Source organism: Malaclemys terrapin, chromosome 1 (genome assembly GCF_027887155.1).
Source record: "Malaclemys terrapin pileata isolate rMalTer1 chromosome 1, rMalTer1.hap1, whole genome shotgun sequence".
In the NCBI taxonomy this organism is placed as follows: Eukaryota; Metazoa; Chordata; order Testudines; family Emydidae; genus Malaclemys; species Malaclemys terrapin.
In genome coordinates, this window is record NC_071505.1 from 5,799,169 (window position 1) to 5,821,449 (window position 22,281).

The 22,281-nt window shown below is 50.9% G+C and overlaps 1 protein-coding gene across 1 annotated transcript in view; it reads right to left on the reverse strand.

The window, feature by feature from the left end:
• LOC128830332 (uncharacterized) overlaps window positions 1–16,208 on the reverse strand; it is a 39,755-nt gene extending 23,547 nt beyond the window's left edge. The window contains exons 1-4 of the mRNA XM_054016152.1: window positions 16,108–16,208; window positions 13,000–13,152; window positions 10,371–10,498; window positions 3,896–4,004 (exon numbers count right to left, since the gene is read on the reverse strand). Of these exons, the coding sequence (XP_053872127.1) occupies window positions 3,896–4,004; window positions 10,371–10,498; window positions 13,000–13,152; window positions 16,108–16,162 (445 nt within the window). The 5' untranslated portion in view covers window positions 16,163–16,208. The remainder of the gene's footprint in view (window positions 1–3,895; window positions 4,005–10,370; window positions 10,499–12,999; window positions 13,153–16,107) is intronic.
• Window positions 16,209–22,281: the final 6,073 nt, after the last annotated feature.

A 22,281-nucleotide genomic window follows, 5' to 3' on the forward strand; every position in this document is an offset into this window, starting at 1 on the left:
CTAGTGGCCAATGCCAGATGCTTCAGAGAAAAGGAACAGAACAGGCAATCGCGTGATCCATGCTGTCATCCACTCCCAGCTTCTGGCAAACAGAGGCTAGGGACACTGAGCATGGGGTTCCATCCCTGACCATCTTGGCTAATAGCCATTGCTGGACCTATCCTCCAGGGACTTACCAAATTTTTCGAACCCTGTTACAGTTTTGGCCTTCACCACATCTCCTGGCAATGAGTTCCACAGGTTGAAAGCAGGCAGGCTTTGTATTTCAGACACCTGATAGCCACAGGCAACGAGGGGGGAAAAAGCCCCTGATTAGGATGCACCAATAGCACCCCTCTTTCTCTGTAGCTGGGGGACTTTTGTGGGGAAGAAAGAGGGGTCTCTCCCGGTCGGTGACCTATTTCTGCAGATCTCTGCTGCCCTCTTACCATTTTTGTATCCTCCTCTGGCCAAGGAGCTTAGCTCCAGGCTAGTAAGCCCCCAGGGAGTTCTTCTGAGCTCCAAGGTACATAGGTAGCAACACCACCTCCCCCACAATCCCTTCCACTGTCTTCAACCCTGGCCCTGAGGGAACTCTGCTAGGACAGGAGAGGTGGCCATCTGCCCATTCCGTTCTTGGCTTCTCTGCTGAGACTGCCAAGTAGCACCAGTTTTGGGGACTCTTATTCACTAGGAGGGGGACTGAGACCAGGCTCATTCCCAGCTCACTGTTTGACTTCAGAAAACGGGAACCGCACGAGTGACGACGCTCGTTACACGAAATTAAAGAGAACAGTCACCAGAGGGAAATGCCTGCAAGTTACATGGACACTTAAAAAACCACCATGAGAAAGGATCAAATTAAACGTATACCCCAAATTAACAAACAGTCAGAAGGCCAAGAAATGCCACCATGGCTAAACAGAGGCAAAAAGGCATCCTTTAAAAACTGGAAGTCAAACCCTACTGTGGAAAATAGAAAGGACCACAAATTCTGGCAAATCAAGTATAATTAGGCAGGTAAAAAAAAAAAAGTTGAAGAGCAACTAGCAAAAGACTAACAGGAAAAAAAAAAAAATTACATCAGAAGCAGGAAGCCTGCCAGACAATCAGTGGGGCCACTCGACAGTGGAAGTGCTAAAGGAGCACTCAAGGAAGACCAGGCCATTGCGGAGAAACGAAAGGAATTCTTTGCACCAGTCTTTACTGCAGAGGATGTGAGGGAGATTCCCACACCCGAGCCAATCTTTTTAGGTGACTAATCTATCGATCACTTCAATCTAGGACAGTTCCTCAGAGTGGTCTTGGAACAAATTGATAAATTAAACAAGAAGTCACCAGGACCAGATGGGATTCACTTAAGAGTTCTGAAGAAACTCCAATATGAAACTACAGAACTACTAACTGTGGTATGAAACCTATCACTTAAATCTGCCTCTGTACCAGATGACTGGAGGATAGCTAAATGTAATGCCAATTTTTAAAAAGGCTCCAGAGGCGATCCAGGCAGTTACAAGTTGGTAAGCCTAACTTCAGTACCAGGCAAACTGGCTGAAACTATTGTGAAGAACAGAATTAATCAGACACATTGATGAACACGATTTATTGTGGAAGCGTCAACATGGCTTTTGTAAAGGGAAATCATGCCTCACCAATCTACTAAAATTCTTTGGTGGGGAGAGTTAAACATATGCACAAGTGCAATCCAATGGATATATCTACTTGGACTTTCAGAAAGTCTTTCATGCGGTCCCCTCCTCACCAGAAGCTCTTAAGCAAAGTAAGCGGTCATGGGATAAGAGGGAAGGTCCTCTCATCGATCAATCACTGGTTAAAAGACAGGCAACAAAGGGTAGGAATAACTGGTCAGTTTTCAGAATGAAGAGAGGTAAATAGTAGGGTCCCCCATGGATCTGTACTGGGACTAGTGTTGTTCAACATTCATAAGTAGTCTAGCAAAAGGGATAAAACAGTGAGGTGGTAAAGTTTTCAGCAAATACAAAATTACTCAAGATAGTAAAGTCCAAAGCAGCCAGTGAAGAGTTACAGAGGGATCTCACAAATCTAGGTGACTGGACAACAAAATGGCACATGAAATTCACTGTTGATAAATGCAAAGTAATACATATTGGAAAACAGTCCCAAATATACGTATGAAATGGGGTCTAAATGAGCTGTTACCACTCAAGAAAGATCTTAGAGTCCTTGTGGATAGTTCTCTGAAAACACCCATTCAATGTGCAGCGGCGGTCAAAAAAAAGCTAACAGAATGTTAGGAACCATTAGGAAAGGTAAGACAGAAAATATCAGAACACCTCTATATAAATCCATGCTTTGCCCACACCTTGAAGATGGTGTGCGGTTCTGGTCACCCCATCTAAAAAAAAGCTGTATTAGAAACGCAAATGGTACAGAAAAGGGCAACAAAAATGAGTAGGGGTATGGAACAACTTCCCTGTGAGGAGAGATTAATAAGACTGGGACTGTTCAGCTTGGAAGAGATGACGAAGGGGAGATGATTGAGGTCTATAAAATCATGAATGAGATGGAGAAAGTAAGTGTTAGTTACCCCTTTGTTTAACACAAGAACCAGGGGTCACCCAATGAAATTAATAGGCAGCAGCTTTAAAACCAAACACAAGGAAGTACTTCTCCACACAATGCACCGTTAACCTGTGGAACTTGTTGCCAGGAGATGTTGTGAGGGCCAAAAGTGTAATTGGGTTAAAAAGAATGAGAAGTTCCTGGAGAAAAGGTCCTTCAATGGCTTTTAGCAAGATGGTCAGGGATACAACCCCATGCTCTGGGTGCCCCAAGCCTCTGACTGCCAGATTCTGGGACTGGATGATAGGGGATCGATTACTTGATCAATTCTGTTCATGCCCTCTAAAGCATCTGGCCACTGTCAGAAGACAGGATGCTGGGCTAGATGAACCACTGGTGTGACCCAGTGTGGCCATTCTTATGTTCTTAGCCACCAGGAGGAACTTGGGTCCCGGACTTGAGCCAATGCTCTGGCTGGGTAGGTGTTCACAGGCACACGCTGCGCTGTTAGCTGAAGTGAAAAGCTCTTACCCTGTTACTCCAAGCAGTGGGATCCATATGACCCAGGAGCAGACCTGCACTGCTCAGCTCAGAGCCAGATGCAGACAGCTAAAGGCTGGGAGTGAGGGCCTTAAAGGAACACTCTAAGCCCAAAGGGCAGCATGCCCTCTATTTCCAAGACATGGGCAAACACTCCCCTAAAGTTACATTGCCCAGTCAGGGAAGCAGTCACGTAAGCAGTGGGAATGCGGCACATTAGCTGATTAGTTAACTAATGGCTCGTACAACGCAGAGAAGAATGTGGGGGGAAAAAATCCCACCGTGTTTAGTACAAACATTCTGCTGCTGTCTGCAAGTCCTTGGATGTGCCATTTCTACTTGCTACGAGAGCCACAGACATGCCCCATTTCCTTTGGGGGCCCAGGACACCATCCCTCAACAGAGAGCGAGAGTCTGTCAGAGTTACAGGGCAGCGGTCACCCTGCTGCTGGTCTTGTGGGCAGGCCTGGCGTATGTTACGTTATGAATGCCGACATGATGGCCACCACTGCCTTCTGCGGAGGGCAATCAAGTGCTTCCCTTTGGCGGGAGGTGGTCTTAAGGAGGGTATGCACAAAGGCCTGGATTTGGAAGCAGCGGCCCCCACTCGGTGGCACTTTAAACATGAGGGCCGGGTCAGTCTACAGGAGTTTGCTACTATCACCTACCAGATGTGCTGACCAGTTAGAGGGTTGATGGATTCCAGACGCCCCGCACTGGCCTTGCAGATAAATAGGATCAAAACAGAACTCTCAGAACTGCTAGCTGCTGGGGGGGATTTAGAGATGCCCTTACCAGAAAGGGGGAGGGCAGGCAGGGCATCATTTCCTACCTATGGGGCTTTTCACGACGTTCAGATCGGAGTAGAGCTCTTTCACGATTTCCGACCGGTCTTCCCAGGGCCTGGCTGTCACGTGGCTCTTCCATTTCTTAAACCCAAACTGCGAAGCAGAGAGAGACAAATAAGTCAGACCCCAGGCGACGGCACCTGTCCGGTGCTGCCGTTCCAGAGAGCACGTTCCACTCCTTCCAGCTAGTCAGAAGTGCTGCAGGTGATTTCACAAGGAAGCTACCAATAGGGAATTTTAGAAGAGGCTCTTCGGTTGGTAGGAGGTTATTCCCCCCGCCACCGGAGACCATGTTATTGTGTCTGATCAGCCCCCGCCCAACCTCAGCACACATGGGATGTGTGCAGTCACGTGACAGTGAAACTTGCTATTACATTGCAGCCATAACAAACATGCTATGGGCAGATATACTGAGGGCAAGAGGCAGTGGCTGCCCCACATTAGGATTGTGGTTGCTAATCCACAGGAGGTTTAGAGTGACCTGAGACAGTAGTTCGTCTCCTCTGCTCCCTAGGAGGAGATCATACAGGAGCATACAGCTGGCGCTACTCGGACTGACTGGGGAGCCGGAGTGCCAGGCTGACTCCAGAGATCAGGATACAGAGCTGGGGACGGACTTCTGGCTGGGGTCTCATTTCCATGAGGGCAACCAAACATCAGGATAAAGTTGTCTGGGACTAGCAGACCGAGACCAGCCACCAATCTAGTAGGGACAACTCCCCTCTGCTCACACACCTGATGGCACCCCAGAAACCTCAGTCAACTTCTTTACTGCCCAGCCTGGATGAGAAAGGCAGTGAAAGATCCTGTGTGTGGTCAACACACAACATCAACAGTGAATACCAGAGCCAGTTAATCCTCGCTAACGAGGACAGACAGGGTATCTCTACACTGCAAAGAGCCTGGGTCCACTGAACCAGACCTGTGGGGCTTGGGCTGTGGGATTACAAACAGTGCAGATGTTCCAGGCGAAGGGAAGAGGGTCTGAGCCCAAGTCAATTGAGCTGGGCTCAGACTCAGTGCCAGGGGTTTTTCTTTGCAGTGTAGATGTACCGAAAGGCATTTAGCCTTCCTGTGACATAAAGGGTGTGTGTGTGTGTGTGTGTGTGTGTGTAAAAATCCAGACCCCAAAATTCCCTGGAGAAGGGCGGAGGGGGGGGGATTTTCCCCTACAGAAAATTTGGCCAGTTCCAATTTGGACTCCGTGGCCTGAGTTACCTGTGCTGTCTTTTGGTAAGCGAAGGCAGCGAGAGGTTTTAGAATTGGAGGGAATTTCAAAGTTCCCCACAGCACAGCAGAAGGATGGCCTAGTGGCTAGAGCACGAGCCTAGGACTTGAGACCCGGGTTTAATTCCCTGCTTCGCCACAGACTCCCTGCGTGATCTTGGGCATGACCTTTACACTGTACCTCAGTTCTCATCTGAGAGATGGGGGACAAGAGCCCTGCCCTACCTCATGGCACATTGTGAGGATAAGCTACGCAGTGAGGTGCTCGGGCACGAAGGTAACTCGGGGTCAGAAAAGAACCTCATGCAGAGAACATTGGTGCCGTCTCCCAGCTGCTGGTATTAGACACAGGTTACATGCATTTCCCACTCCTAAACTTCATGCACCCCCAACCTCCTTCCAGCTGTCGTTACTTCCACATCTACAGCTATCAGGACACAAGACCTTGACCCCCTCAACTAAAAGGGGGACAAAGGCAAGTGAGAACACCCAGATCTTCAGTAGTTTTTGCTCCCCAGTAGCAAATGGACTACAAAGTGACATTCAGTTGCCTACAGGTCCTTAGCTTTGGGTCAGACTTTATAAACCCAATGGAAATTGAACAGGATGTTGCTTACACACATCTAATAATGTGCTTGTAGCCAACATATGCTGATGGGGGAGTAATGGATGGTGCAAGGCCGGGCCTACATTACCAACGTACGCAAGTATAACGCCATCATTCAGGGGTGTGAAAAATCCACACCCTGGAGCGACGCGGTTATAATCGGCCTTACACCGGGTGTAGATAGCGTTCTGGCGCTGGGAGAGCGTTTCCCGTTGACATAGCTACCAGCACTCGGGGGCAGGAGGGAAAGAAGGGGTGGAGGACCTACGTCAGAGGTGGGCAAACTACGGCCTGCGGGACCCTCCTGCCCAGCCCCTGAGCTCCTGGCCCAGGACGCTGTCCCCCCGGCCCCTCCCCTCCTGTCCCCCCCTCCCCTGTAACCTCAGCTATCTGCGCCGCTGGTGCAATGCTCTGGGCGGCCGGGCAGCGCAGCTGCTGAGCCGTGACCTGACCTGGTGCTCTGGGCGGCGTGGCTGTAGCGCCGCCAGCCACCGGTGCTCCAGGCAGCGTGGTAAGGGGGCAGGGAGCAGGGGTGGTTGGATAGAGGGCAGAGGAGTTCTAGGGGGTGGTCAGGGGTTGGGGCGGTCAGGGGACAGGGAGAAGGGATGGTTGGATGGGGCAGGGGTCCCATAGGGGCAGTCAGGAATGAGAGGAGGGGTTGGATGAGGCGGGGGTCTGGGTGTGGTCAGGGGTCTGGGAGTGGTGGATGGGGCAGGAGTTGCAGGGGGTCCATCAGGGGGTGAGAAGCAAGGGAGTGTGGGGTCAGATAGGGGTTGGGGTCCGGGCCACAGCCTTCCCTAACCAGCCCTCCATACAATTTTGGAAACCCGATGGGGCCCTCAGGCCAAAACGTTTGCCTGCTCCTGACCTATGTCAATGGGAGAGGTTCTCCAGTTGGTGCAGTAGCATCTTCACTGATAAAAAATGCTGCACTGTGGCAACTGCAGACCTGCCCTAAGCATGCCCCATTTATTCAGGCGTATTATTTTATAAACAAAGCATGCCCCATTTGTTGTTTTATAAACAACGCTTCTGCATGAAGCGAGAGATCTGTGTGAGGTGACGGCGTCTCAGAAGCCAGCTCCTTTCGGTAACACTTTGGCACCACCAACATTATAAGACTGAGGCCAGAGCATTGTCACCCATCTGAAGTACAGAGTGCCCAGAACAAGCCTTTGGAGTGCCCGCCCTGGTGTTGATTTGTTCCCATCCAGTCTGGAGCTGGTGACTGGTTGCTATGGAGCATGCAGCAGATTCTTCACTCACGGCTTTTTGATGAAACACCTATTGGTCATTCCCAGCTAGCTCCCATCCCAGATGAACCTTACCCATTCAGTGCAGAGGCAGCGTCAGCAGCTCTAGACCCACCCAGGGATCAGCAGTCAGGGCTACTTTGCCGAGGTCCTCCAGATTATGTTCAACTGAAATCAATCCAGATTAACGAGCAAAGGGGGTGAGAAAATTACGATTTTACAGAACGAACAATGGTTGGTTTTCAGGCGCATGACTCGCCCGTTCTGCAATTTAACGCAAGTCAGAAGGTTTTATCATAAGATCGCTGCTTCCCCAATGGAAGGGCCGTCAATTTGCACAAAGTGAAGGCTCTGATCAGAGCTCCGTCATTCATCAAGATGGGGGGGATGGGAGGATTTGGGGGGGATGGGAGGGGAAAGAAGTGTTTTGCTCTGACAGTCCTAACCTTTGCCACACCTAGGGCATCTACCCTTCTGTTGTATTCTGCGTAGGTTCATACACCCCCACGCCCCACCACAGCATCCAAGCAGCTACCAGCAGGCCACTGAACATGACTAGTGTGTCCCGTGTGGTTTGTTCTCTCCCCCAGGGGGAGAATTGTGTGATCAGTGCAGGGTTGGGAGAAGTTGAGCCATTCCCAGATCCAGGATGGTTTTGTATTTTATTGGCCAATGGGTGGCTTTTCTCTGCACCCGGGAAGGCAAAGCACCATTGCTGTCGAGCCTGGGAAGGAAGAGAGTGGCCCCCATATATACCACTGTGAGGGAGATCACCTTTGCATGCATCTCAAGCCCCCAAATTTTCTCCCAGAGTCCGCACTCTCCAGCACGCTCAGACAGAGTGGTGACTGGTTACATGAGTCCCTGCACAGAAGGTCCTTGCTTTTGCGCACCAAGTGACCTTCTTTGCTCTTAGTCTATAAGCAAAGATGCAGATGGGGTGGAGGTCAGAGCAGGACAATAAACTCTTCCTTTGGCCGGTTGGCCTCTGCCTCACCCCTTTGGCTTCCCACAGGGTATGAAGGTTTCCCCGTCACTGCCAGGCACCAGCAAGTGCCTAACCCCACAAAGAGCGTCTTTGCTCCCCTAGGTCTTCTCTCAGTTAGCACGCTCCTACTGTCCATTAGCCTGAGGCAGCTAAAACCTTGATCTAGACAAGTGAATTTAGTTATTGACTATCTGGAGAAGCTATTGTCCTGTGCAGCTCTTGGGCTGATTGACTTGTCCAACCCATGGCTGAAGAGGAGAACATGCCTCCAACTTCAGTTCCCACGTACAAGGTGACCGGTGCCGCATGTTGCTTTTGAGAGCCCTCAACGTGCCAGGCACAATGTAGGAATATAGGATCATGTTAGATGTGGGTGAACTATGGCTTTAAATTGAGGTGGGATATTGGCATAAGCAACAGGCCCAAAGCATGTGACCAAAATGGCCGAGGTCATGAGAAAGAAGAGGTGTGTTACACTTGTCGTGACCCTTAGAAAAATCAGTTCTCTTATTTAAGGTTCAGGCTAAGGTGACCGAATTAAAACATGGTTAACTGGGTACCTGGTTCAGTAAATTGACCAAATAAGAAATGCCTTCATCTTGCTTTAGCTAAGGCCCAAGGATTGGCAAGGACATCACTTGTTTGTTAACAGGTACAGAAAAGTAAACTCTTAAAAAGGGTTACCCTAAATACCCACCTGACCAAGTGGAAACCAAATGTTTCTAAGCACTCCTGGGTTTAGCCCATTTGTAAGTATCTTGCAACAGAAGCATTTGATCTAGTTGCATGTAGTGAATGGCTTATTAGTTAGGCACATTTAGAGCAATTGTATGAACAGCTTTCGGCCTTTGGATTGAACAAAGAAAATATGGTTAAATCGGTGTTGCAGCGATACCCTGCATAAATAATCATCATAGTAATAATTGCAACACGTGATCTATGGGAGAGAGGCAGGTGATGCGAGTCAGAAAAGGTATTTAGCAATGCAGCAGGCCCAACATGCAGGTCATGGCCACTAACAGTAGAAGAAACATTTAGGAGAGACACTTAGGCAGGAGGCCAGTTTTCAGCCTCAGATCAGCCAGATGGGCCCCTGGGAGTCACGGTGAGATCAGCAGCATGGGCGTAAGGGGAACAGAGGTTTAGAACCATCAGATCACCCCAATGAGGCAGTGCTGTTATCCCCATTTCACAGATGGGGAATGAGAAGTTTAAAATTAGAGAATTAAAGTTAGCTTGAGTTTGGTTAAGGAAACGTGTGTTGTAAAGAAAGGCCCTGACTAGCAAGATGCAGGAAGGCTTTGGTAATAGTTGTAAAGCCAGAAAGAATGAAGTAGGGTGGATGTCTGGCTCAAAGAATAACTAATAAGATAAGGGAAGGTTTCTAAAAAGGCCTTTGACTGATAAGGTTAACTGCAAATTATTTAAAATCAAACCAAGAGAATCGGTCTTAAAAAGAGCCAACGTGGCCCTCCCCCAACCCACACACCAGTGTTAAAGCCAATGTGACTCCAGGTGCAATGGGAAAACTGGTGAACAGCAAGAAGGAGGGGAGGAAAGACCTTGGAAGGAATGGAGGTTGTAAATCTTATCTGGATTAAGACTGGAAATCAGGGTGAACGGTCTCAGATTGGTTTTTAGCTGAAGTGAGTCATTGGCAATGACATCACTTGTTTGTTAAAGGATATACAAAAAGTAAACTCAAAGGGTTCATTGCTAATACCTGCCTGACCACACTAGAGCCAACCAATATGGGTCAGAACAACCCTGGTTTTAGCCCATTCGTAAATCTCTTGATCAAGTGCTTCTAAATATGGTTTGTTACTGTCTGGATGTAGTAAGTTGCTTAATAATTAGGCTTTTTAGAGCACCTGAAGAACATACCATTTGGCCTTTGGATTTAATAAAGAAATTTATGGTTGGCGCTTTCCCATATTAATTTCAATTATGAATAATTCCAGCAGATGGGGAACTAAGGCACACAGGTTAAGTGACTTGCCCAATGTCACAAGAAGAAGTCTGTAGCAGAGCAGGGAATTGATACCAGGTCTCAAGGCCTAGGCTAGTGCTCTAACCACTGAGCCACCCTGCCTCTCAGACACCAGAGTAAGATAACCAACCCCAGTGCTAGAGCCTCGTTGCAGGAGTGGGTTTTTACAGACTAGGCCTCTCACAGAAGCAGCTGACACACTTCTGTAAGGAACAACTGCACTGAGCGAAGGACAGAGCCCAGTAGCCACAGCGGAGAACACAGAAGCACTTTCTGTGCCTAGCTTGAGAGCATATGTGCCAGCAGAGAGGTTGCGGCACTCATGGAGATTCTGTCTTTCAGCCACCAATGATGACCCTAAAGGGGGGGGGGGGAAAAAGGACACAGAACAAACCTTGTAGTTGTTGGAGAGTTTGTTGGCTTCCACCTCGTTTTCTGCCGTGATGGTGGTTTTCACCAGGCAGCCGTCACAAATTTGCACCTCGTCAGAGAGGTGCTGGCAGCAGGCGGGGGTCGAGATCACTGCGCAAGATATCAGCGAGGAGAAGCACAAGGTTTAGACACACAGCAGCCCCAGCCAGCATAGAGCTGCCCTGTAAGGATCCTGCAGAGATCAGGCATGTCCGTCCTGTAGGGAGCTCAGAGCTGGTACAATATTATTTATTTGCATTACCATAGTACCTTTGGAGCCATGGCCAGGACCCCGTTCTACCACATGCTGTACAGACACAAAACACTAAGACAAAATAAATTTGCCAGTCTCAGCAAGAAGAATGTGCCAGCATCAGTCTGCTGCTATTTGAAGGGTCAAATTAGTCAGTCAGTCACCCCGGGAAGACGGCTGATGGGTATTTGGGTGGGTGATTCTAACCCAGCAGTCTCAGCGCATCATGATAGTCCAAAAAAGGCATCCTACCAAGTCCAGTGTATTCGATCCACCTATTTAAGAAGTTTACCACCCAATCAGGGAGTAGAAGCAGTGCCATGTGTGGTAGACACTCAAACCGCGCAACACTGTTCTTCCAAACCAGTGGTTCCCCACGCTGTGGCCTGTTGTACATCACACAACCCAGAGCGCTTGCTGGGGGTGCGTGGAGAGCTGGCGGCCCACCAGGTACTGGCTCCCACAGCTAAATTGGATAACAGATGATTAAAGAGCCATTCCTCACAGACTTTGGCCTGGTCCACACTAACTCCCCACTTCGGACTAAGGTACGCAAATTCAGCTACGTTAATAACGTAGCTGAATTCAAAGTACCTTAGTCCGAACTTACCGCGGGTCCAGACGCGGCAGGCAGGCTCCCCCGTCGATGCCGTGTACTCCTCTCGCTGAGCTGGAGTACCGGCGTCGACAGCGAGCACTTCCGGGATCGATCCCAGAAGATCGATTGCTTACATCCGGACCAGGAAGTAAGTGTAGACGCTCCTTTCTGGCCTTAAAGAGTACATCATGATCATCTAGTTTAACCGGCTCAGTACAGGCCACAGAAACCCACCCATGCTCTCCTGTGGTAGGCCCCTAACCCTGCAATTTCGTGTGCCGGTTCCTTTAATATTCCTGGATGGAGATTTTCCAGGCCCCCCCAATTTGATCCCATAAAGCACTTTTCCTATGAATTGCTAGAGTTGTCACTGAAACTAGCAGGAGAGGGGGTCCCTGAGCCCCATCTCTCTTGGACAGGTGGTTCCCTGCTATGGTGATGGTATGTCCTCCCCCGCCGCCATGACAAACAGTTCAACACAGCAACGTTCCCAAAAGTCACAAGTAGTTTGGAAAACATGTAACAAACGATTCATAGCCAGTCCTTCCAGCCAGTCTCAGGAGTGAACGAGAAGGGACAGGAGAGCCCAGTCCCCCTCTGGGGCTTTAGTGAGATGTTGCTGTGACCAGAGAGAAGGAAAAGGACTAAACCAAGCCGATATGAGAAATAACAAAGAGCTGATGATGCATTTGTCAAATTCAATATGCCCCGCAGGGGAAGTTACCAAGAGAGAACTGCGGGGGGTTGTACCCAAGGTGTATTATTATTATTAAATCGCAGACCCTAAACACCCCCTGAATGAGGTCAGCATTCCCATGGTATGGGCACAGGAATGGCAGGAGAGAGGTAAAGCAGCCATGGCCGAGCGTTCTTGGCGCAGACTGTGCCTCGAATAGCCGCTTTTGACGTAGAACTGTTTAACCCTTTCATTGCTGCTCCCCCTGTTCACTGAAATCAAGGGAATACCACAGTGTTCTACCTACAGCATTCGCAAGTAGTCCCTTGGCAAGAGCATTATTCCTCCTAGCTAGATGCAGGTCATGAGAGCACTCCTTGTCTGAAGTCTGCTCTGGCCCAGCCTCACACTCACTATTTAAGCATTGGGGTTTTTTGCAACCAGAGACCAGTCTCCGCCCCCCAGTAGTGCTAGGTTAGCCTGCCAGTAGAGGAATACTTAACAAGAAGTTTTATTTCAAGATCTTCGATGTTAGAAAACCCTGAAGTTCTTGCTATTACAAATAAGCTATACTCAGCACCACCATGCTAATATAACCCATCTACGACAGTAGGATTTCAGGGGACCCACCCATATGAGCAGCCCAGGACTCCTGGGTTCTGTTCCCAGCTCTCCCATCCACTTGGAAGTCACTCTATGCCTCAGGTCTGCTCCTCTAAGAGAGGGCAGATTGCCTCTCCTCATGCCCTGAGAGGCAGGCATCACTTGTATTTGCCAAGCACTTAGATCCTTCAACCAAAGGTGCTAGGTGAGTGCCACAAGGTTTTGGTGTGTGACCCAGAGCTGGAGAAGATGGTCACAGACGGACCCCTTTGCACTTGGAGTCTCCCTGGCATTCCCTGGGCTCTCTGCACAGTTTGTGGCAGTGCATTTCTTAGCTATGGCGCATCAGCCACCCCATCCTCTCCTCTCAAGAGGGACTGAATGAGAAAGGCACCAGCTAGAACCCTTTCCCATTGCCCCTGAGGCCAACTCCATGCAGTAACCCCAGCACCACTCCAGGTGACCCTTTCAGCTCCGCTCACCTGGCAGTATCCTGGGGGTTATTATGCTGTGCTGATGGGATCCCGAATGCATGTCCCCAAGGTCTCCATTGTTGTTAATGGCAGCACAATGCCGGTCACACAGCGACCCTCGCCGATGAGGGTCGACCCGGTGCTCAAATTCCTTGGGGAAATCTGAAACGGATACGGTAAAGGGAGAGTGAGCGAAGGAGCCAGTCCCCATCGGGGTGCAGTGCTTCTAAGAGGGAGCAGTTATGGATGCCAGACTGGCAGTGTCATTATTAGGAACAGGCAGGGTGGGGAGAGAAATGCTGAAGGTGAGACACATGGACAGAGCGGGAGGAAAGGCCAAATCCGAAGAGACGATGGAGGAGTTTCTCTATGACAGCAAACACCTGAGGACTTTTTCCAATGCTGCATTCTGTCTGGCTCATCTTGCTTAGGGCAGCCTTGGGGAAGGCACCCCATTTTTACAGCTCTGTGGACTAACACAGCAGCCACTAGATGCATCAAGGAGGAAAACTCAAGTGGGAGGCAGGATTTGTGTTACATGGAATGTTTGCTTCCTGCTGGGTTAGCGAGTAGCAGCCGTGTTAGTCTGTATCCGCAAAAAGAACAGGAGTACTTGTGGCACCTTAGAGACTAACACATTTATTAGAGCATAAGCTTTCGTGGGCTACAGCCAACTTCTTTGCTAGCCCACGAAAGCTTATGCTCTAATAAATTTGTTAGTCTCTAAGGTGCCACAAGTACTCCTGTTCTTTTTGCTGGGTTAGAGGCAATGGTGGACTAGCTGTTTCTAGACAGGGGTAATCGGAAGGTTACCTTTGGGCAAGGAAAGGGGTCCCAGATTCCACCCCTCCCCGCAGACATTATAAAGCCCCCTTGTTTTCGTTCAGACCTTGGCAGGTTTGGCCTAGATAGATCTGTTTCAGGGTGGGCCGGGAAAATTTGACTATTGCTGCCACCAGAGCAGAGGACCGATCAAGCAATACAAAATTTCCAGCCAAGTTACACTCTCACCCAACGAATAGTCCCAGTGTGAATCAGATGACAGCCAGGATAACAAAACACAGCTCACAGGGCTGGTTTGGAAGTGGCTTCACATGATCTTCACCAAACTAATCAATTATACCATCAAGGTTACACCAGTTAGACGGAAACAGTCCTGGGGCTTCAGAGACAGCGTCTGGAGCTGGTTTAACCCATTGGTCACCTCCAACAGCGTATGGCTTTCAAATGGTTTCAGTTTCCCCTTTATGTTTAGGGTATCGATCCTCTTCCCCCACCCTGTTTGTTGGCAAAAGGTGCTAGGTAAAATCAGTTTCCAGGGGTGTCAAAGGACAGATCGGGCTCCTTTCCAGCATGCACCCCATCTACCTACCTTTAGGTGCCAAAAAAAGGGGACCCCAAAGTTGGCATTGTCTGAACCTGCCCTGGGTCCCCAGAATCTCTCTACACACAGAAATATTGCTTGACTGCCCTTTGCAGTGCCTAGCTCTATATTGTACAACACTGACCCGTCCCCCTAAGCTCTACTGGCGCCCCTGCCTTCAGCCTAATAAAATCTGACTACACATCTGGTGGTCTGAGTCAGAGCTATTCATGCTTTATAACCGCTTCTTTCGGGCACTAATACAATAGGGCAGCTTAGCCAGACAAAGAAGGGGCATGTCCAAGATAAAGCCATACATTTAAAGCTTACTTGTGAATGGGTTAGATAATGGAACCGAAAGAATTTTTAGGAGTCGAAGCTTATTTTTCCACCAGTGTTGCCAACTCTCACCATGTTATTGACGGTCTCACCGTTTTTAGATTTTTTTTTTCCTTAAAGACCCAGCTGCTGGAATCATGCTATTGCCCGAAAAGATCAGCTTTCATTAACGTTTCTGGTCCTTACGGTTGCAGATAAAAGCTTGCAAATTTGGAGCTTGTGCACCCTAGAGACTGGGGGGAGGGGAGGAAGAGAGGGGGCGAGAGAACTAGAAGGTAATTGAATAACTACAAAATATTTTTAAAAATCTCACGATTCTTAAGCCAATGCCATGATTGTTGGCTGTTTGGGGTTGGCAATACTTCTGCGCTCATCCTCAAGTCTCCTAACTAGAGGAGCATTTACATTTCTCTTACAGACACAGTTCTGCTTAGACTAGGGTCACAGCAAGCACCACACCCAAGTTGTTTGTTGTTCCCCAACCGCAGTACTCCGCGGACGGACCACAGACTAAGCTCTCCAGGACTAGGCCCAGCCCTTGCACCAACACCCAGGGGGGAAGGCGGGCTACCTACCAGATGCAAACATGTTTCACTCAAAACACACAGCAAGATACACTCGCTCGGTTTAGCCCAAATATTATATTCCAGGAAGGCTTATGCACCCCATGCACAAACACAGCCTCAGTTCACGGTTCTCCTACACTAGCAGGACGCCGCGCTAGCATCCAGGACACTACAGGGGAATCAGCACCTCATAGAACTTTTCACTGGATTTCAGAGATTATTATTCAGGGTCTGTAAAGCCTCAGACGCGCCGGAGATTGGGGACCTGAATGAAGCCAGCCAGTCACTTTTCTAGGGCGCAGTGATTTATTTATACATTACAGAGGCCGGCCAGCAAATAGAAACAAGCCAGAGAATTTTTTTTTAAAGCTAAGGCCAGCTGTTTTCCGCCTTGCTCTGCCCAGGAGAGGCTCTGGGCGGCATCACTGGGGCCAAGATTTAGCCTGGCTTGGCCCCAGAGCCCCTTGGGCCGGGGCTGCAGCAGCCCTGGTTTTCACACCCCCCTGTTTTCACGCACACCGGCGAGGGGGGGTGCCGGGAACAGGAGGCAGCAGGTGCGGCCAGTGGCCAGCTCGGGGGCCGGCTAGTGGGAGCTGGATTCCCCCCTCGCTGCACCTGACAGCGGCTCGCCGCTTAGAGCCCGGGCTCGCCCCGTGCTTGCCCCACCCCAGCGCTAGCTGCAGCCGGGGGCCCTTTGGGGCGCCCGGCACGGGGCCGGGGAGGCTCTAGGGGCGCAGCGAGCTCCCCGCGGCTCGCACCCAAACACCCGGCCCCGGCGCAGGCCTTTCGCGGAGCATCCCCGGCTCGCAGCGCCGCCCTGCCCCGGGCCAGGCAGCCCCCGCCGCTCACCGAAGGTGTCGTGCGTGTAGCGCCGGCGGCGGCCGGGGTCCGACTCGTGGGACATGGCAGCGCCCGCGCCGGCGAGGAGAAGGCGGCTCCGCTGGGATCAGCACGTGCGGCGGCGGCCGGGCCCGCAGCGGGGGATTTAAAGGGCAGCGCGGAGCATGCGCCTGGCACCGCTCCCCCCCCTTCTCCGTCCCCGGGATGAGCGGGGGGGGGAGGAAATGTTTGCACCCAGCTCGGCCCGCCGGGGTGCGGAGTCCTAGGGATGCATGGACCCTGCACCCCGCGCCGGGTGCACGGAGCTGCAAGGGATGTGTTTACTCTGCACCCGCCCGCCCCCCGCCGGGTGCACGGAGCTGCAAGGGATGTGTTTACTCTGCACCCCGCGCCGGGTGCACGGAGCTGCAAGGGATGTGTTTACTCTGCACCCCGCGCCGGGTGCACGGAGCTGCAAGGGATGTGTTTACTTTGCACACACACCCCCCGCCGGGTGCACGGTGCTGCAAGGGATGTGTTTACTCTGCACCCGCCCGCCCCCCGCCGGGTGCACGGAGCTGCAAGGGATGTGTTTACTTTGCACACACACCCCCCGCCGGGTGCACGGTGCTGCAAGGGATGTGTTTACTCTGCACCCCCCCCCCCCCCGCCGGGTGCACGGAGCTGCAAGGGATGTGTTTACTCTGCACCCGCCCGCCCCCCGCCGGGTGCACGGAGCTGCAAGGGATGTGTTTACTTTGCACACACACCCCCCGCCGGGTGCACGGAGCTGCAAGGGATGTGTTTACTTTGCACACACACACACCCGCCGGGTGCACGGTGCTGCAAGGGATGCATGGACCCTGCACTCCGCTGCCGGATGCACGGAGCTGCAAGGGATGTATTTACTCTGCACCCCGCGCCGGGTGCACGGAGCTGCAGGGGATGCCTGCACCCCGCCCCCGGGGTTCACTGACTGGAAGATTGCACTCCCTCTGCACCTCCCGCCGCGGGCCCGGAGCCCCAAGGGGTGCATGCACCTTGTGTCTGCCCCGGGTTGCAGAGCAGAAGGGTTGCAGTAAGGTAAGGGATTGGACTGGGCCGGCCCACTCCCCCGGGTGTATGAGCTCCAGGGGATTCACGCACCCTGCACCTCCCCCTGGGGTGCATTCCCGGGGGTCCAGCTGTGCAGGCACCTTGCACCTGTCCCTGGCAGGGAGGAGGCCCAGGAATGCATGCATCTTGCACCGTCCCCAGGAGCGCCTTCCTTGAAGAGCACAGGGCTGTTGCCAACCCTGGGCCTTAGCAAATCATGAGTCAGACCCTCCCCCCCAATAATGAAATTAGCTTAAAAATCATGAAGATATTTTCAAATTAAACGTGGGTTCTCTTTATTTCCCTTCTGGTCTCTGAGCCTTTAGGGTGCTCTCAGGGCATACATCTGGCTGACAGCAGGAGCCTCTCCTGGGGGAAGGGGCCCACGAAGAGGGGCTCCCCTGTCCTCCCCAGGAGCTAGGGCCGCCCCTGTCCGCCCGCCAGGGCTGCCAGCCGGAGCCCAGGAATCAGCACCGACAGCAATTTCAGTTTTTAAGCCGAACTCATGATCATGACTCAGGCTTCATTTTATTTAGAACTGGAGTGACCCCCCTTTCGAAAAGCAAAGCGGGACACATAAAGGAGCCCCCTGCATGGGCAACATGTATAGTAGGCTGGGGGAGGCTGTGCCTCCCCAAACAGCCCCGCGTGGCCCTGCTCAGGCTCCACCCCGAGGTCCCCTCCTGCTTGCCACTTCCCCCTTGGCCCCAGCCCGGGCAGGCGGCTACTCTTCTGGGAAGCGGGCTAGGGCTAGGGTTGGGGCTAGGTTGGCTGGCCTGTGGTGGCTGGGGTTGCCTGCCCTTTGCTCGGGGGGTTGGGACTGGGACTGGGGGGGCAGCACTGCCTGCCCAGCGCTCTGGGGCTGGCGGTGCTCAGGCAGCCCGGCGGGGGTGGGAAGGGCAGGGCCTTGGGCAGAAGGGGCTAGCCTCCCCGAGCCCATGGTTCACCCACTGCCCATAGGCCCACCCACTGCCCATAGGCCCCACTCCTCTCTGTGGCTATGCCCCCTGCTCCTCCTTGACTACCGGAGCCCCCACGCCCCAGCTAGGCTAGGAAGTCAGAGCTGCCCAGGATGCTGTGGGGAGCCCCAGACCCTCCACCTGCTCTGGGCAGAGACCAGGGTGCCCAAGAACAGCCGCCGGCCCGTGCCTTTGCCCCACAAGACATGCTACCAGTTTCTGGCCTGGCAGGAATAGAAGGAACATGGGCTAACACCCCCCTACAACCACCACCACCGGGAAGCATGAATTTGGGTAAAATCTGAAATATTCATTCATTTGGTGGGTAATGTGTCCAATCCTTTGGGATTGGTAGAACTTTTTATATGATGAACAAGATTTTCAGTAATCCTTATATTTGACTTGGTTGTCTGGGTGGAAGCCCGAGGCTGGGTTGCTTGAAGGGAACTGTGTTTTGGCATCTGGGTAACCAGTAAGGTGTTGTAGAAGCTGTTTTGTTGCTGGTTTGGCAAATCTAAGTACAAGAATAACCACCGGTTTTGGGGATTGTCTGCCCCATTCTTTGCAGGTTGCCCTAATTGAACAATTTCAGCGTGGCCCCCCTGGCACCCCAGTCAGAGAATCAAGTATCAGAGGGGTCGCCGTGTTAGTCTGAATCTGTAAAAAGCAACAGAGGGTCCTGTGGCACCTTTAAGACTAACAGAAGTCATAGACTTTAAGGTCAGAAGGGACCATTATGATCATCTAGTCTGACCTCCTGCACAACGCAGGCCACAGAATCTCACCCACCCACTCCTGTAATAAACCCCTAACCTATGTCTGAGCTATTGAAGTCCTCAAATCATGGTTTAAAGACTTCAAGGTGCAGAGAATCCTCCAGCAAGTGACCTGTGTCCATGCTGCAGAGGAAGGCGAAAACCCCCCAGAGCCCCTGCCAATCTGCCCTGGAGGAAAATTCCTTCCCGACCCCAAATATGGCGATCAGTTAAACCCTGAGCATGTGGGCAAGACTCACCAGCCAGACCCCCAGGAAAGAATTCTCTGTAGTAACTCAGATCCTACCCCATCTAACATCCCATCACAGGCCATTGGACATATTTACCTGCTAATAGTCAAAGATCAATTAATTGCCAAAATTAGGCTATCCCATCATACCATCCCCTCCATAAACTTACCAAGCTGAATCTTGAAGCCAGATATGTCTTTTGCCCCCATTGCTCCCCTTGGAAGACTGTTCCAGAACTTCACTCCTCTGATGGTTAGAAACCTTCATCTAATTTCAAGTCTAAACTTCCTGATGGCCAGTTTATATCCATTTGTTCTTGTGTCCACATTGGTACTGAGCTTAAATAATTCCTCTCCCTCCCTTGTATTTATCTCTCTGATATATTTATAGAGAGCAATCATATCTCCCCTCAGCCTTCTTCTGGTTAGGCTAAACAAGCCAAGCTCTTTGAGTCTCCTTTCATAGCACAGGTTTTCCATTCCTCAGATCATCCTAGTAGGCCTTCTCTGTACGAGTTCCCGTTTGAATTCATTCTTCCAGTCACAATGAGACAGTCAGAAGAGTTTACAATCTGAACAGACAAGAGAAAGGAGAACGGAAAGGGACAGAACATGACAGCAGAGCAATCAATGCTTGCCGTGGTATGGCGTCTGCACTGTTCACCCAGGAAAAAAGGCACAAAATGGTTGTCTGACGTTGCTTTCCCGGAGGGAGGGGGAGGATGTACCCAGAACCACCCGCGACAATGTTTTTGACCCCATCAGGCATTGGGATCTCAACCCAGAATTCCAATGGGCGGAGGAGACTGTGGGAACTATGGGATAGCTATGGGATAACTACCCACAGTGCAACGCTTCGGAAGTCAACGCTAGCCTCAGTACATGGACGCACACCGCCGAATTAATGTGCTTAGTGTGGCCGCATACACTCGACTTTATACAATCGATTGCCAAAAATTGAATTCTGTAAATTCAGAGTAATCCTGTAGTGTAGACATACCCAATGTGATGGAGGCAAAGTTGTCTTGTCTATTTAGTGGAAGTTCTTATCTCAGGTATCAGAGGGGGAGCCGTGTTAGTCTGAATCTGTAAAAAGCAACAGAGGGTCCTGGGGCACCTTTAAGACTAACAAAAGTATTGGGAGCATAAGCTTTCGTGGGTAAGAACCTCACTTCTCACTGCAAGTCTGCATCTGAAGAAGTGAGGTTCTTACCCACAAAAGCTTATGCTCCCAATACTTCTGTTAGTCTTAAAGGTTCTTATCTCAATTGGTTTTAGCAAGGGCGTCAGGACTCTAATGAACATATGGCCATCAAGGACATGATTGGTTCTTTATTTTGCACACTAGGCCATCTGGAATGTCGCAGTGACCATAAGGAGAGGTCCAGATGCTCCTATTCCAAACACACAGGTGCCTATCACTTGAGCTAAGGAGAGACTCCATTAATTGTTAGCAGTAGCGGTGCTAAGGCACTGCACGATTATTTTGTGGCTCTCTGCAACACCAGTTAGGAGCTCACCTGCACTGCTAGGAAGGCCTCTGGATTGAAGAGGGGAGGGATAGCTCAGTGGTTTGAGCATTGGCCTGCTAAACCCAGGGTTGTGAGTTCAATCCTTGAGGGGTGTGGGGATGTATCATCAATACACCAACCTAATGAAAAGTTCCATGAGGAGGTAAGGGTCACGATGGGACACTTGCAAGGTAATAAATCATGGCCTTATGTAAGGCCCCCCTGGTGGTCTAGGATTATATAAGATGATCATGGCCTTATGTAAGACCCCCTGGTGGTCTAGGATTATATAAAATGATCATGGCCTTATGTAAGACCCCCTGGTGGTCTAGGATTATATAAGATGATCATGGCCTTATGTAAGGCCCCCTGGTGGTCTAGGATTATATAAGATGATCATGGCCTTATGTAAGGCCCCCTGGTGGTCTAGTATTATATAAGATGAGGTAAACAAATCATGGCCTTATGTAAGGAACAGTTGAACCAATCGGTGTGGGGCTATACATGTGATAAACACATGATTCTCCTTCTTGTCCAATCCGTAGATGTGTTATTATAGCCTAATTGTGTTATGTAATGTTGAGAAAAACTATAAAAGAAAGCTTGCAATAAACAGGATTCGGATTCAGCTTGCAACCACAGTGGTCGTGTGCTTTATCCGCTCCGCATGGGACCCCACAAATGGTGACCCCGACGTGATTCGGCTTGGACATCAAGGCAGCCAGGACTTTGCCCAGAGTAAGCTAGCAAAAATCATACTAAACACAGCCGCCAGTGGAGCAGGGATCAATGTTCTCAGACAGTAGACCCAACAGGTGTTGTCTCAGAAGCTGAGCAAAGAAAAAGCAGATCCAACCAAAAAAAGGATCTAAGTGGTCAGACTCTGTCATCTCTCATGAAGAAACTGGAACAATTGAATTTAGATATTGAAGAGGCTCTCAGTGCTGGCTCTTCTCCTTCCAGCACTCCTTCTACCAAAAAGCGCAAACAGCCGTGCCCTGTTAAGGTGGAAACAGGCCTTCTTCACAAAGATCATCAGAGCAAGGGAATCTGTGGGAATAAGAGGGCAGGCTACCAAAATTTAAATGGTTTGCCAAGCTCAGTGTCAACTGGAGCACGACCAAAAACTGAACATGGTTTGAGAAAAGGCGGAGGTGGCAGCCGCGGCAGGAGGTACCGGAGGATACCGGCTCCTGGTCGTCCGAGAGAGACGTTCGTGAGCTCACAGCCGACAGAAGCGTTCGGTGAGGAAAGGCGGAGATGGTAGCCGCGGCAGGAGGTACCGGAGGATACCGGCTCCTGGTCGTCCGAGAGAGACGTTCGTGAGCTCACAGCCGACTGAAGCGTTCGGTGAGAAAAGGCGGAGGTGGCAGCCGCGGCAGGAGGTACCGGAGGATACCGGCTCCTGGTCGTCCGAGAGAGACGTTCGTGAGCTCACAGGTAAGCGGCTGCTTTTAATAAAATGGGCTCTGCTTTGTCTGCAGAGAAGGAGACGGTGCATAATTTTTTATTACGCATCGCTAAAAAGCGGGGAGAGAAGCTTCCCTCTGACGCGTTGTCCCGTTTGTTGAAATGGGGGCAGAAACGCGGGAATGTACAAACAGGGCCTTCAGCTACAGGACATGCTGAATCAG